The sequence below is a fragment of the Salvelinus sp. IW2-2015 genome, linkage group LG22 (assembly GCF_002910315.2).
Source record: "Salvelinus sp. IW2-2015 linkage group LG22, ASM291031v2, whole genome shotgun sequence".
Classification (NCBI taxonomy): domain Eukaryota; kingdom Metazoa; phylum Chordata; class Actinopteri; order Salmoniformes; family Salmonidae; genus Salvelinus; species Salvelinus sp. IW2-2015.
This window is the reverse complement of record NC_036862.1, coordinates 16,391,529-16,407,739: the sequence shown is the minus strand read 5'-3', so window position 1 is coordinate 16,407,739 and position 16,211 is coordinate 16,391,529. Positions and strand designations below refer to the sequence as shown.

Sequence of the window (16,211 nt, the reverse complement as noted above, 5' to 3'; positions counted from 1 at the left end):
AGGCATTCAGTGAGTAGGGGGGTAGTAGGGACTAGTCACCTTTTCCTGGAAGTACACTTAGTTGGGTCTCTCTTGGTATTTGCTAATGGTACAAAATATACTAGGACTCTGGGAGAGTGACATTGATGACCAGTACTGCTTCCTTCCTGTTGTCACATCACACTGAGGGCCCAAGGAAAGGGAAGTGAGAAGAAGCAATTGACTTCATAGCTGGCTATTCAGTTTTTGACACACACACACTACATGATGCATGGGTTGACTCATAACCCACAGTCCTYGTGGTTATATCTATGGGCGGGCAGGTTTAAGGTAATTTAAAAATGGTGTGAATGAAGGGTTGGTGGTTGGGGGTCAGGTTGAATAAAGAGAAAATAATACCTATAGATATAAATTGCACAAGAATTATACATAAACCTAAATTGCACAACAATTATACATTTTTCTTTCATTATTTTAGGCTATCTGGCATTCGTGCGTAAGCAAGCCTAAGCTTTAGGGCCTAACTGTACGCGCGCCTTAGGCCTTCAAATAGGCCTCTGGCACGTCAAGGGAACTGTAGCCTGCTGTTCAGATGGGTTCAATAGAAACTGAAATCTGGACACTGACTGGAGGTAAATAACATCTAACAGCCTTAATATTAACTCCTGCAGAATTAAGCATTACTTACAGTGAAATTATACACCAAATGTTGGCAACAATATTTTATTTATCCGGAACAATATTTTATTTCAGTATCTTGAAAGAATGCAAATGTTCAGTCAGCACCTCTACAGATATAAATACCAGTCAAAAGTTTGGACACTCATTCCAGGGTTTTTCTTTATTTTATACATTTTAGAATAATAGTGAAGAATTAAACTATGAAAACACATATGGAATCATGTAGTTAGCAAAAAAAGTGTTAAACAAATCAAAATTATTTTAGATTCTTCAAAGTAGCTGACCTTTGCCTTGATGACAGCTTAGCACACTCTTGGCATTCTCTCAACCAGCTGTCTGACTCTTAATGTTGTCTTTCAATAGCAGCACCAAATCGCCAAGTAAAATTCTGAGTGTGTAAATATACTTGGCAAATAAAGGCGATTCTGATCAGCATCATAAAAGCTGATAAGTATTTCAACCACATAAAATATGCATCTGAGCCGAACTCAGATCTTATCAGAAACATGTTGGGTTGTTTTCACAGCTTTCTATTTCCTTGCAACCTGTCAAACTGATGCACAGTCTTATTTATATTTTTAGTTATTGCATTTCTCCCCCGTCCCTAAACATATTTGCTCTGCGAAGAAGCAGAGATGACAAATAGATCTTTACTGACATCAACTAGATTTAAACATACATTCTATCCATTTATGACATTATTCTGGTGAGCATTTTTTGTCTTCTAGGGCAACATATAATGACAGAAGAGAAGCTGCGTGTATCTAGTTATCGATTATAAAAAATTATAAGCAGAAAAATATCTAAAATCAGGCGAAACTAATCTTGCACCCCCTGTCAAAAAAATGTTCCGCCGTCTTTGACTGTAGCCTACAATGCATTTTCTATATTGGCGGGTTAGGGTCGGGTGTGGGCCTCAGATTTTCACATTATCACGTAGTCGGGCTCTGCTGATGGGTTAGCAATCACGAGCGGGTGCAGGTGAACAAAGAGCTGACCCGCGCACCACTAACACACAAACATACGTACTATTGACACACGCATACAGTGTAAGACTTTGCAGAAGCAGATCCATTTTATTTCATGATAAAATTCCTTCTGCAACTAGCGATCCCTTTAGGAACTCTCCCAAGCCACTGGAGAAGATCATGTCTATCTCACTTTGATCTGGTCTCTCTCCGGTGTCTCACTCCATCTGTTCCCCTCTGCCCTCAGGGTCACCTGAGTGAAGGTTATGGGAAGTTGTGCAGCATCTACCTCAAACTGCTTATCACCAAGATGGAGTTCCACGTCAAAGTGAGTAGTGCCCCAGCCTGTATGACTGACAGACAGACCAGTCTCCCTTCTGTCTCTCTCTCATATACCCTTCTCTAGGGATATTCCTCACACAGACACACGTCTCTAAAACGAATGGCCATTTAGGAGTCAGTAGTTCATAGACCGCTAAGCTCAGTGAAATACTGCAGGCAGCAGACTTGGTGTTGCTCTGGAGGTTTTAGTCATTGTTCCTGATTTTTATTTAAATTTATGGAGATAGATGCCTATTGAATTGGGAAAAACCGAGGGTAAATTTCAATTGTATTTCCTTGATTCCTCACGTCCTATCTCCTCATCTCCTTCTCAAAGAACATTGTAGCAGAAGACCTTGAGTCTTCTCCTCCGATGCGTTTTGAGAAGGAGGGAACGCGAGATGAGACGAGGAATCACGGAAATACAATTCAGATTCAGACCCATTTTCTGATATGACTCGTTCTTCTCTCTCCCCCAGAATCCCCGTTTCCCCGGAAACCTTCAGATGTCAAACAGGCAGCTTGACGAGGCGGGAGAAAACGACGTCAACAACTTGTGAGTGTCGCTTGCCTTTGTTGTTCCCGCTGAACCACAGAGGGCTGGATCTATAATGATACATATTTTAATATATCCCCAATGTTCCCTTTGATTATGATTACAGGTGTTGAAAATGACAAGAAAGGGCATTATTTTTGTTATTGCCTTCTATTAGACTCCATATAGAGCATATGACTCTTGTTATATGTATACAAACCAACTCTGGGTCATTGCTACATGGGTCTTACAGCCTCTGTATGTGTGATGTGTAGGCTATGCCTCCACTTTACATGCTGTGAACCCTCTAATCCAACACCTTTGTGTATGTGTGTGTTTGGTGTGTGTGTGTGTGTGTCCTCACTACAGCTTCCAGTTGACAGTGGAGATGTTGGACTACCTGGAGTGTGAGCTCAACCTCTTCCTGGGTGGTAAGCTCTTTCTCTTTTATATTTTTATATATATATATATATGTCATCTGCAACCGCGCTTATCTAAAGGTGTTGTGACATAACCTGGCCCTCAGCATTCACACACAACCTGGTTCTAGCTTTTATATGTCAGGGTCATGTTCATCCGTGCACACAACGTAAAACATTTTGCAACCGAAAACAAAAATGAGCGTTTCTTAAGTCCAGGTAGTCCCTTTTTTAGTTTTTGTCCATTCTCTTCCGTTTGGGGCATAATGAACATGACTCTGGTTTTGGCGTCATAGGCTACGTCCCAATAGCCACACTAGCATACCACTTAGAATGTGTGCCCAATACATTGCTTCATTGAAAGTAGTGTACTAGCATGGACATTAAAACAGAGTTATACAGTACTCTCCTGTCTCCCTTCCACTATAAGCTCTTCACAAAGTAAAATACATATTTCATCTTCCATTTGTCTCAACATGATTGCCCTTCTGCCTCCATTTGAACACTCTCAGTTGGACTCATTTCTACCCTGTCTCCTCATGTCATTCACACACACAGAGACTCTTTGCCTCCCATCAGGAGAGATGTTTTGCAGGCTAAAGCATCACGTCACCCAAGAGCTGAGAGCCCTGACTGTGTGTGTCAGGGTTTGGATGCACAGGAAACCACACCTCTGTGTGGACGGAACGACTGGGTCCGTAGGGACTGGCATCAGAGCGGGAGGGAGGGAGTGCAAAGGCGATGGAGGGACTGAAAGAGAGCTGTAATGAGAGGGGAAGAAAGAGAGACTGTTGGAGTACATACTCATTGGTAGATTGCCTGACCACCTGTGTGCACATACACACGCACGCACACACCGTGTGTGTGTGAGAGAGAGATGATCACTGATGTGTGTGTGTGTCCTCCCTTGCAGTGTTCAGCTCCTTGGACATGTCGCGGTCTGTGTCGGTGACGGCGGCGGGCCAGTGTCGCCTGGCTCCCCTGATCCAGGTCATCCTGGACAGCAGCCACCTGTACGACTACACCGTCAAGCTGCTCTTCAAGCTGCACTCCTGTGAGTCCAACACACACGCCCCCCGCTGGACAAATAGCAGAGTGACAGCCTGAATACCTCATACTTGGCTACTAATCTAAGRCCAACAGTTTTTCCTGTGACCTTCCCAGAAAAACTGTGGCTATTCCAAGGGCACATAATTCACATAATTTTCTTGGTCATATCATAGGGTTAGGAAATGCCTAAAACCTTAGTACACACACACACACACACTCTGTAGTACATCCACATTCTCAGTAGTTTCACATACACACACACATTCCAAAACTGTTTGTCTGTCTGTTTTAGGCCTTCCTGCTGACACACTCCAGGGCCACAGAGACCGCTTCCAGGAGCAGTTCAAGAAGTCAGTTCACACACAAGTCATGGATCGAGTCCCAATTGGCACCCTATTCCCTATGTAGTGCACTAGTTTTGACCAGAGCTCGTAGTGCTCCGCCACCTGACCTAACTAAGTTGTGATGATGAAGGTGGAGTGTTTCATCGGTGTGTGTGTTGTCTCTGCTAGGCTGAAGAGTCTGTTCTACCGCTCCAGTAACCTGCAGTACTTCAAGAGGCTCATTCAGATCCCACAGTTACCTGAGGTAAGAGTCCTCCTGAACTAGCCTGTAGATTAGACAGGATCTCTGCTGTGTATTTTCAAGTAAATACTGTATCATTCACACACACGCATGAACATAGTCTCCCATTTTCTCTGTTGCCCTTGCTTACTCTTGAGGAATTTGGGCCCAGGTTGCTGTTCGGCTACTTGGGTTAAGTGCTATACAATTTGATTAATTATGCTCGCTCTCTCTCTCTCTGCTGTCAGAACCCACCTAACTTCCTGCGGGCGTCGGCGTTGTCGGAGCACATCAGTCCCGTGGTAGTTATTCCAGCTGAGTCGTCCTCCCCCGAGRCGGAACACATGGTGGACCTGGTGGATACTGACGTCCCCGTCCAGCCGGTAGCCCATCTGAACATGTCTCATTACTGCTTTCTTATGGGGCGCCGTTTGTAACATGCCGTAGTGTGTGTGAAAGATGAATTTCGTGCGCTAGCTGACTCACACACGGAATACATTTTTTTCACAAAATATGCCATGTTACAGACGGTGCCCTTCCTGTGCTCTGTCTTAGTTGTTCTTTGTCTGTCAACTGAACCTAATGAAACCTAAAGCCTATAGAACGACTGTCTGTCTCTGTCTTGCTGTGTTGGTTCCGACTAGGCTGCTGTGGTAGAACCCAGGTTCGACGACCTCTTTGGCACGTCCGCCGCCACGGACCCATTCAATTTCAACAGTCAGAACGGAATGCGCAAGGACGACAAGTAAGACACCAGAACCAAACTGCTACACTCTGGATAACCGAATTTGACATTTGTAGGATATCCTTGGTCTGTATAGATTGTCACACAATTCAGACCACACTGACCTCCAATAGAGGTATTCAGAGGCAGTGAAAGCCCTGCAGCTTTCCGTCCCAGAACATTTTGCAATGGAAAACCGAAAATACGCTTTTATCATTGGCCACATCTAGCCATTTCTTTCCCTTTTTCGGACTGTTTTCCTCCATTTGGTGCCTAATGAACACGACCTTGTCCTGTCCTGTTTCCATTAGGGACCGCCTGATCGAGCAGCTGACACGGGAGATCCAGGCCCTCAGGGAGGAACTGGAGTCCTTCAGATTGGAGGTGAGGGGGGAGGAGGTTTAATGAGGCACTTGAGCCACTACAGAGCCAGTTCTCCATAATGCCTGAACTTCTGAGGCAGTGTGTTTACACACTGTTGAACCATAACATTCTGTCYCTCCTCTCKCTTTCCATCTCTCGCTCTGCCTCTTTCTCTCAGAGTGGGCGTCTGTGCCAGGCGCTGCGCGGGCGGGTCAATGAGCTGGAGGCGGAGCTAGCAGAGCAGAGCCACCTGAGGATGCAGGCGTTGGGAGAGAGCGAGTTCCTGAGGGCGGAGCTTGACGACCTGCGCCGGGTCAAAGAGGACACGGAGAAAGAGCAGCGAAGCCTCACCGAGATCGAGAGTGAGTCCAGAAACAACCCGGGCACATCTGCACAACTCCACCTTCTAGCAGTTACCCACTACCATCCGACACTCCAGTACCAATCTATACCACTTGACATGTGTTTTGTTAGTTTACGTGTGTTCAGCCCTCTGACTGTTGTGACAGTAACAGCGCTGTCTGTCCGTGTGTCTCAGGGAAAGCGGTGGCCAACGAGCAGCGCTACGTCAAGCTGAAGGAGAAGTACACAGAGCTGGTGCAGAGTCACGCTGACCTGCTGAGGAAGGTAGGCCCATCCAGACCCCTTACGATCAAAGAACCTCACCCCTCAGACTCATGGTGCAGGCTGACTCCTACCCCTCTCAGCCAGTCCCATTTAGCTCCCTTCCCCTTGGCCCAAACCCGTCAATGTTTGCAGATCTGAAGTGTCTGGATAAGTATGAAGTGTAGTGGTAGAGCTTCCACCAATCAGAGGGTTTGGGCCAAGGGAGGGAGGAGTAGTGTGTGATCAGGGACCCCTATCCATTCTGTACTACAACATTTCTATGGAGAATACACTTCTAGCAGCAATGCTCACACATTTCTTGTTTACAATTCTAAAAACTCTTCCCTCACCTAAAACCGTCTGTGTTTCTGTTCGTGGCTTCAGAATGCGGAGGTGACTCGTCAGATGACGGTGGCGCGGGCGGCTGAGGACGAGGTGGACAGCGTGAGGAGAGAGATGCAGGAGAAGGTCAAGGCTGCCAAGGAGGCCGTGGAGAGACGGGTGAGGGCGAGACACGCACTCCCACAGGGATGCACACTCTCCTGAAATACTGTGTGTTTACAGTATGTATCACCTCTTTCTGTTTTCTCTCTCCCCTTTTTCCCCCTCTCTCTCTCTCCCTCTCTCGCTTTCTTGGACAGAGGACTTCAAATGTAATATACTTTACTTCTTCATACTACAGTACATTTTCAACTTTTTCTCCATCTGTCTCTGATCATTTAATTGTGTAACTGAGATGCCTTGCTGTACATGTGGGAGTTAGATAGGTAGAAAAGACGGAGGTAGAGAGATGGAGACCTAGCAAATAACATGCGTCTCTGTTTCTATCTCTCTCGTTCTCTCTTTTCTCTTCCCCTCTATCTCTCTCCCCCCACATCTCTCTCTCTCTGCTCTCTCCCCCGCCACTCTCTCTYCTGCCTCTGTCCCCCTTCAGGAGCAGGAACAGGTGGAGCAGCTGCAGGAGCTGCAGAGAGAGCTGATCTCCAGCAGGGCGGAGCTAGACACCCTGAAAAGCACCATGGCCTCGTCCCAACAGGTAGCCAACTCTCTAACCTAAAACACCCTTGTGTCCTCTACCCAACCGTACACTCCTCATCTCCTCTCAACCCTAAACACTCACCCAACAGTACATTCCTCCTCTCCACTCTACCCCACAATACCTCACCCTGACACCTTCAAATTGTCTTTACTCTGTTTTTATCTTTACATTCCACAACTCCATGTTACTCTTCGACCCATCTCTGTCTGTGTACGGTGCCTGTGTGCGTGTGGAATTGTGTGTGGAGAGGGTTGTGTGGAGCGTTGGTGCAGACCTCGATCTCTGCGTGATCCCGACACTGTGTAGTCCTACCAGGCCATGAATGTCCAATTACCATTCCTCCTCTCCATCGCCCATCCCTCTCTCCACTCTTCCACTCCTGTCAACCCCTATTTCTGAATCAACTTCTCTCTCACACGACCACTCCCTCCTGTCCTGACACACATGCTCTGTCACTTTGTCACACATTTCACTTACAAACTCTTTCTTCCCGTCTCTTGTTCACGTTCTTGTTCGCATGCTCAGGAGGGTGCCCACAAACAGGCGAGGGAGAGTAGAAGAATGGCAGTTGTCATTTCCACATCTCATAGCACTTAGGGCGTTGTCTCTTAAAAGGTGGTATTAGGAGTGTATAGTGTGTGAGCCTTTTCGTTCAGTTCAGCAGGGAAACGGGGATATGTACGATCCTAAAATACTGTGTCACGCTCTTGTTCTCCTTTCTCTTCTCTCTCACTCATCCCCCCCCCCCACTCACTTTCTCTTTCTACGTCTCCCCCACCCCCACTCACTTTCTCTTTCTACGTCTCTCCCCCCCCCCACTCACTTTCTCTTTCTACGTCTCTCCCCCCCCACTCACTTTCTCCTGTCTCTTATACACATCTAGATGTGTATAAGAGACAGCCCCCACTCACTTTCTCTTTCTACGTCTCTCCCCCCCCACTCACTTTCTCTTTCTACGTCTCCCCCCACTCACTTTCTCTTTCTACGTCTCCCCCCACTCACTTTCTCTTTCTACGTCTCCCCCCCACTCACTTTCTCTTTCTACGTCTCCCCCCCTCACTCACTCACTTTCTCTCTCTCTCTCCGTTTCTCTCAGTCGAGTGAGGAGCTCAGTTCTCAGCTCTCGACTGTGGAATCGGAGAAGGTGGAGCTAGCGGATTCCTTGTCGAAGAAAGAGGAGGAGCTTGCAGGCCTGGGGGAGGAGCTTGAGCGTGTTCAGAGCAGCCTGGCCAGTGAGAGGGAGAGCGGCGTGAAGACCGCCGAGGCCCTACAGAACCAACTCAATGAGAAGGTGTGGCAGCTGTGTGTGTGTGTGTGGGCCTGTGTGTGTCAGCCTCTCAGTGAGTGTGTGTGATATCTGATTCTCTCACTGACCCTGTGTGGATAGGAGAGCAGGGAGCAGGCCCTGGAGAGCCAGCTGGTGGCAGCCCGCTGGTCCGCCCTACAGGGGGCTGTGGAGGAGGCAGAGAGGATAGTCCAGGACACACTGGCCCAGCTTGACGACCCAGCACACATCAGCTGCACCAGCTCTGCAGGTCAGCCCCTAACCTTCTCCAACCTCTGTCTTATGCACACCTGACTCCAGCTTTGTTCCTGTCTGTCCGTCCGACCGTCTGAGATGATGCCACATTGTGAAACCCATGCTGGATGTGTGTGTGATGCCTCAATCTACTTGTACATGTGTGTTTGTGTTCCAGGGTGTGATGTAGGATGATGTCCCCTCATAATAGTGTGTATGTTTGTATGTATGGTGGAAGATGCCTCCCCCCTCACTGTGTACCCTCGTTGTGTGTAGACTACCTGGCGTCCAGGTGTCAGGCCTCTCTGGACTGTATGGCCAGACTTCACTCTGCCAGAGACAGCTACCTGGCAGACAACACAGGTCAGACTCAGAACTTACTCCCCTAGTCAGCTTTGTGTCATCACAGTCTACTTTCAGGCACCTATCGAAGCTGTTGTTCTTGTGTAGCAGACAAGGTCAAAAGGAAGCCAAAAAACGTTACTTTCACCGACGGACGCTGTGCAGTAAAAATAAAGAAAAACTCTTGAATGAGTGGGTGTGTCCATACTTTTGACTGGTACACATGTATATTACTTGAAGAAAAATTCATTTTTCAGTTTCTTGCCCACATGAAAGATCTAGATTTCTATTGTCCTATTTGATTTCTTCCCAATAGAAGAAAGTAAATATAATTGAATATGTTGCAGGTATTCATTATTCTCTTTGTGGACAGTGGAGGTTGATAGTAAAGTGCTTCTTTATAGCTAAAATACCTGGGTTTTCAGCATTACAGCCTTCAAGTACTTGAAAATAAAAGTAGCATATCCTGTTGATTGTGTTTAGGCTTTATAGTAGTATGACCTTTGACCCTTGGTTCTGCAGTTGTGTCGGAGCTGGTGCGGGCAGTGACCCATCTTGCCCACCTGGTGAGTGACACCATTGTTCAGGGCAGTGCCACCTCTCACATGGTGCCAGTGGAGCAAGCGGACGGTGAGTGTGAGCTGTCCCTGTGTCTTCTCAACTGAAATGTGTACTCACACATCCAGGACAGGAATGTTCCAGGATTTTTTAAATAAAGTTTGATTTGAGCCATGTCTTATAAAAAAACAACTCTACATCCCTATATACATCTGTTAGAGAAGTACTGATAATGCACAGACGCAACGATAGCCTAGCCTGGTCCCCGATCTGTTTGTGCTGCCTGTCACCGAGTGACAATGACCATCGGCGTTGGGAAGACTGCACCAACAGATCAGGGACCAGGCTAGCGGTTAGCCACCCACTTCCTCTAAGTCTCCATACTGTGTCTGTATCCCCCCCCCCACAGCGTTGTCAGACAGTGTGAAGGCGTGTGGGGCAGAGGCCCTGGCCCTGCTGGGTCAGATGAAGGTGCAGGAAAGCCTGGCAACGGCAGATAGCGCCATGCTGAGGGCAGCACTGGATGGCATCCTGGCCACCGCAGAGGTCAGTGCTGTCTTTATGGTCATACAAGTTTTGTTGTTATTGTTGCTGCTTTATTCTTAAGAGTAAATATGAGTACATAGTACAGTTTAGGTGCAAATTACAGTAATTTGATTTCATAAAAACATTTGATTATTATACCATTACTAGCGAATTAAAAGGAGGAGGAGAAAAACATTATTTTTATACTATGCAGTGCCCAGGTTACTAACATTGATACTAACAATACAGAACCATTGAAAAACCTGTCAGGTTGCAGGTAAACTTGAATAGGCTACATGTCCATTTTATCTCAAAGTGAACTATAAAAAGAAAACAAGGCTGTTATTAAACACTTGGCATCTCATCAGAAGAAGAATCACAATCAAAAAAGAACAATCAAACAATCWCAAGTTGACTACTTGTTCAAAAGATTCTGTACTATGCCTACTGGCAAGAATGTCAATCTACTTTCAGCCCTAGTTTCTATCAACAACCTACCTCTTGCTTAAAGTCTGCGGTATCTCTTACTGCGTATCTCTCTCAAGAGGCCGACACTGATCTTGTAGGTATCCCTGGCGGTTGGTGCTGCGTTATGTACAGGTCTTCCACAATCTACATGACGCGGGTCATAGGCGATCGTAACAATGATCYGATCCATGTTCTTCTCTGCAGTAAAGGGTTGTGTGTTATCACAAACGGCATCATTTGGCAGGATTCTAGCATCGGGGTTGATTTCTGGATTGAGGCTTCCCAATGCAAAGTAGAGTCGTGTGGCCCGATCAATTGCTGGGAGTAGCCCCTCGGTGTTCCCAAAGTAATGGAAGCCATAATGCAGCRCGTGTGCGTTGAATCAAAGTTTATTTTATTTTGTCACATGCGCCGAATACAACAGGTGTAGACCTTACAGTGAAACGCTTACTTACAAGCTCCTAACCAACAATTCAGTTTAAAAAATATGAATAAGAAATAAAAGCAACAGGTAATTAAAGAGCCGCAGTAAAATAACAATAGCGAGACTATATACAGGGGGTACCGGTGCGGGGGCACTGGTTAGTCGGGGTAATTGAGGTAATATGTACATGTAGGCAGAGTTATTAAAGTGACTATGCATAGATAATAACAGAGTAGCAGCGGTGTAAAAGAGGGGGTGGGCAATAGTCTGGGTAGCCATTTGATTAGATGTTCAGGAGTCTTACGGCTTGGGGGTAGAAGCTGTTTAGAAGCCTCTTGGACCTAGACTTGGCACTCCGGTACCGCTTGCTGTACGGTAGCAGAGAGAACAGTCTATGACTAGGGTGGCTCAAGTCTTCAACAATTTTTTGTGCCTTCCTCTGACACCGCCTGGTATAGAGGTCCTGGATGGGTGGAAGCTTGGCCCCAGTGATGTACTGTGACGTACGCACTACCCTCTGTAGTGCCTTGCGGTTGGAGGCCGAGCATTTGCCATACCAGGCAGTGATGGAACCAGTCAGGATGCTCTCGATGGTGCAGCTGTAGAACCTTTTGAGGATCTGAGGACCCATGTCAAATCTTTTCAGTCTCTTGAGGGGAAATAGGTTTTGTCATGCGCTCTTCACGTTAGTTTGTTGGTGTGTACACCAAGGAACTTGAAGCTCTCAACCTGCTCCACTAGAGCCCTGTCAATGAGAATGGGGGCTCGGTCCTCCTTTTCCTGTAGTCCACAATCATCTCCTTTGTCTTGATCACATTGAGGGAGAGGTTGTTGTCATGGCACTACATGACCAGGTCTCTGACCTCCCTATAGGCTGTCTCATCATTGTCGGTGATCAGGCCTGCCACTGTTGTGTCATCGGCAAACTTAATGATTGTGTTGGAGTCGTGCCTGGCCGTACARTCATGAGTGAACAGGGAATACAGCAGGGGACTGAGCACGTGCCCCTGTGTTGAGGATCAGCGTGGCGGATGTGTTGTTACCTACCCTTACCACCTGGGGGTTGCCCGTTAGGAAGTCCAGGATCCAGTTGCAGAGGGAGGTGTTTAGTCCCAGGGTCCTTAGCTTAGTGATGAGCTTTGAGGGCACTATGGTGTTGAACGCTGAGCTGTAGTCAATGAATAGCATTCTCACATTGGTGTTCCTTTTGTCCAGGTGGGAAAGGGCGGTGTGGAGTGAAATAGAGATTGCGTCATCTGTGGATCTGTTAGGGCGGTATGCAAATTGGAGTGGGTCTAGGGTTTCTGGGATAATGGTGTTGATGTGAGCCATGACCAGCCTTTCAAAGCACTTCAGATATGGCGTCAACCAACAGACATGTGCGTCTGTGCGGCCGTTGATGGTCAGCTGTTGAGTGAACCAGTAGAGCAACTTGAGGCCGTGACGTGTATAGCTGTGGCCGAACTCTATGGTTCTCAGGTCATTGCTTGATTGAAGAGACTTGGACCAGGGACAGCAACTGGAGGACAGAGCAGACCAGGCCTTTTCTGTCCATGGTGAACGTTGGTGTAGCTTGAATCTAAGCTGGAATCTAGATGATTAGGAGTGTAGATCTGGTCCCCAACTCACCATTTTATGGAAGAACTTGGGTATGTCACAACCGTACTTACTCAATCAGTTACTGTTATGGGGATGAGGAGCAAACTCCCATGTTTATTGTCTTGGTAATAATGGGGGCATGTTAAATTTGTTCAAACAGTAGTTAGTTACATCATTCAAGTAGATCTAAATGCATATTCCCATGAAACTGATTGAGATCAAGTGGTTGGCCTAATTTGGTATTTGTGAATATTTATTTGAGCCAATATGTATATGCATTTATGCATATTTTAATATGGTATTATTCAATGATCTACTGCAGTACAAACTTTGATTGAGAAACGATGACGTAATACATTTATTTTGCGATCCGGCACCTAAAAAATTGTCAATACACCACTGGTTAGGTCCCAGCAGTTGTTGGGGACTGGTGTCCACCGGCGTTTGTTTTATGCCTTAGACATGGGCTCTTGTTTGCCATGTCACTTGGAAGTTTTATGATATAAAAATGTATGTGAAGAATTATTGCTGCTGTCCACTCTCTGGCCTGCCATGGTTGTGAAATTCTCTGACACGGTTTGTGACATACAGTTGTGACATACGGTTGTGACATACCTGACCTGCAAGCTCCTGTTACCTACACTACCAGTCAAAAGTTTGGACACAGATACTCATTCAAGGGTTTCTCTTTATTTGTACTATTTTCTACATTGTAGAATACTAATGAAGACATCAAAACTATGAAATAACACATATGGAATCATGTAGTAACCAAAAAAGTGTTAACTTCTCTAGGATAGGGGGCAGCATTTTCACTTTGGATGAATAGCGTACCCAGAGTGAACTACCTCCTACTCTGTCCCAGATGCTAATATATGCATATTATTATTACTATTGGATAGAACACACTATGAAGTTTCTAAAACTGTTTGAATGATGTCTGTGGGTATAACAGAACTCATATGGCAGGCAAAAACCTGAGAAGAAATCCAAACAGGAAGTGAGAATTCTGAGGCTGGTCGATTTTCAACTCATCGCCTATTCAAATCCCAGTAAGATATGGATCTGTTTGCACTTCCTATGCCTTCCACTAGATGTGAACAGTCTGTAGAACGTTGAATGAAGCCTCTACTGTGATGTTGAGCCGGATGGGAGGTGTTTTAGTCAGTGGTCTGGCAGAGAGCCAGTTCCTGGTCATGCGCATTCCACATGATATCGCCTTGCGTTCCATTACTTCTGTAGACACAAAGGAATTCTCCGGTTGGAACGTTATTTAATATTTATGATAGCAACATCCTGAAGATTGATTCTCTACTTAGTTTGACAAGTTTATTCCACCTGTAATATAACTTTTGGAAGTTTTCGTCCGACGTTCGCCTGGACCTGCGCGAGTGTTTGGACATGTGTACTAAACGTGCTAGCAAAAGTAGCTACTTGGACATAATTAATGGACATTATCGAACAAAACAACAATTTATTGTGGAACTAGGATTCCTGGGAGTGCATTCTGATGAAAATCATCAAAGGTAAGGGAATATTTATGATGTAATTTCGTATTTCTGTTGACTCCAACATGGCGGAGAAATGTTGGTTATATCTGAGCGCTGTCTCAGATTATTGCATGGTTTGCTTTTTCTGTAAAGTTTTTTGAAATCTGACACAGCGGTTGCATTAAGAACAAGTGTATCTTCAATTCTATGTAAAACATGTATCTTTCATCAAAGTTTATGATGAGTATTTCTGTTATTTGACGTGGCTCTCTGCAATTTCTCCGGATATTTTGGAGGCATTTCTGAACATGGCGCCAATGTAAACTGAGATTCTTGGATATAAATATGCACATTATCGAACAAAACATACATGTATTGTGTAACATGATGTCCTATGAGTGTCATCTGATGAAGATCATCAAAGATTAGTGATTCATTTTATCTCTCTCTGCTTTTTGTGACTCCTATCTTTGGCTGGGAAAATGGCTGTGTTTTTCTGTGGCTATGTACTGACCTAACATAATCGTTTGGTGTGCTTTCGCCGAAAAGCCTATTTGAAATCAGACATGTTGGCTGGATTCACAACATGTGTAGCTTTAATTTGGTATCTTTCATGTGTGATTTAATGAAAGTTAGATTTGTATAGTATATTATTTGAATTTGGCGCGCTGCATTTTCTCTGGCTTTTGGCCAAGTGAGACAGTAGCGTCCCGCCTAAACTCAGATTTTTGGATATAAATATGAACTTTACCGAACAAAACATACATGTATTGTGTAACATGAAGTCCTATGAGTGTCATCTGATGAAGCTCATCAAAGGTTAGTGATTCATTTTAACTCTATTTCTGCTTTTTGTTACTCCTCTCTTTGGCTGGAAAAATGGCTGTGTTTTTCTGTGGCTGTACTGAGCTAACATAATCGCACGGTGTGCTTTCGCCGTAAATCCTTTTTGAAATCAGACACTTTGGCTGGATTAAGGAGAAGTTTATATTTAAAATGGTGAATAATACTTGTATGTTTGAGGAATTTTAATTATGAGATTTCTGTTGTTTTGAATTTGGTGCTACCGTCCCACATATCCCAGAGAAGTTAAACAAATCAAAATATATTTTAGATTTTAGATTCTTCAAAGTAGCCACCTTTTGCCTTGATGACAGCTTTGTACACTCTTGGCATTATTTCAACCAGCTTCACCTGGAATGTTTTTCCAACAGTCTTGAAGGAATTCCCACATATGCTGAGCATTTGTTAGACCGCAGAGTGAAGGAAAAGCAGCGAACTCATCCAAAGCCATCTCAATTGGGTTGAGGTCGGGTGATTGTGGAGGCCAGGTCATCTGATGCAGCACTCCATCACTCTCCTTCGTCAAATAGTCCTTACACAGCCTGGAGGTGTGTTGGGTCATTGTCCTGTTGAAAAACAAATGATAGTCCCACTAAGTGCAAATCAGATGATATGGCGTATCGCTGCAGAATACTGTGGTAGCCATGCTGGTTAAGTGTGCCTTGAATTCTAAATAAATCAGACAGTGTCACCAGCAAAGCACCATCACACCTCCTCCAAGCTTCACGGTGGGAACCACACATGCAGAGATCATCCATTCACCTACTCTACTTCTCACAAAGACACGGCATTTGGAACCAAAAATTTGGACTCATCAGACCAAAGTACAGATTTCCACCGGTCTAATGTTCATTGCTCGTGTTTCTTGGCCCAAACAAGTCTCTTCTTCTTATTGGTGTGCTTTAGTAGTGGTTTCTTTGCAACAATTCAACCATGAAGGCCTGATTCATGCAATCTCCTCTGAACAATGTGTCTGTTGCAATGTGTCTGTTACTTGAACCCTGTGAAGCATTTATTTGGGCTGCAATTTCTGAGGCTGGTAACTCAAATAAATTCATCCTCTGCAGCAGAGGTAACTCTGGGTCTTCCTTTCCTGTGGTGGTCCTCATGAGAGCGCTTGATGGTTTTTGTGACTCCACTTTCAGAGTTCTTGAAATTTTCCGGATTGACTGACCTTCATGTCTTAAAGTTGTT

General features: G+C 45.3%; 1 protein-coding gene and 1 non-coding gene across 5 annotated transcripts in view; both read left to right on the top strand.

Annotated features, from left to right (window-relative positions):
* The window catches only part of LOC111949548 (huntingtin-interacting protein 1), a 45,318-nt gene that overhangs the window by 23,459 nt on the left and 5,648 nt on the right, over positions 1–16,211 (top strand). For 3 of the 4 annotated variants that reach the window (XM_023966822.1, XM_023966824.1, XM_023966825.2), the window contains exons 5-23: positions 1,876–1,956; positions 2,429–2,505; positions 2,854–2,915; positions 3,817–3,957; positions 4,246–4,303; positions 4,466–4,541; positions 4,766–4,900; positions 5,162–5,262; positions 5,553–5,625; positions 5,783–5,966; positions 6,143–6,231; positions 6,595–6,711; positions 6,852–6,863; positions 7,145–7,246; positions 8,346–8,540; positions 8,637–8,784; positions 9,045–9,131; positions 9,633–9,740; positions 10,078–10,214. In XM_023966822.1, coding sequence (XP_023822590.1) covers positions 1,876–1,956; positions 2,429–2,505; positions 2,854–2,915; positions 3,817–3,957; positions 4,246–4,303; positions 4,466–4,541; positions 4,766–4,900; positions 5,162–5,262; positions 5,553–5,625; positions 5,783–5,966; positions 6,143–6,231; positions 6,595–6,711; positions 6,852–6,863; positions 7,145–7,246; positions 8,346–8,540; positions 8,637–8,784; positions 9,045–9,131; positions 9,633–9,740; positions 10,078–10,214 — 1,983 coding nt within the window. The remainder of the gene's footprint in view (positions 1–1,875; positions 1,957–2,428; positions 2,506–2,853; positions 2,916–3,816; positions 3,958–4,245; positions 4,304–4,465; positions 4,542–4,765; positions 4,901–5,161; positions 5,263–5,552; positions 5,626–5,782; positions 5,967–6,142; positions 6,232–6,594; positions 6,712–6,851; positions 6,864–7,144; positions 7,247–8,345; positions 8,541–8,636; positions 8,785–9,044; positions 9,132–9,632; positions 9,741–10,077; positions 10,215–16,211) is intronic. The other variant, XM_023966823.1, reaches the window with a different exon arrangement.
* Positions 9,185–9,288, top strand: LOC111949983 (small nucleolar RNA SNORA16B/SNORA16A family). Its single transcript, XR_002875430.1, has one exon. It is a non-coding gene; the product is annotated as a small nucleolar RNA SNORA16B/SNORA16A family (small nucleolar RNA).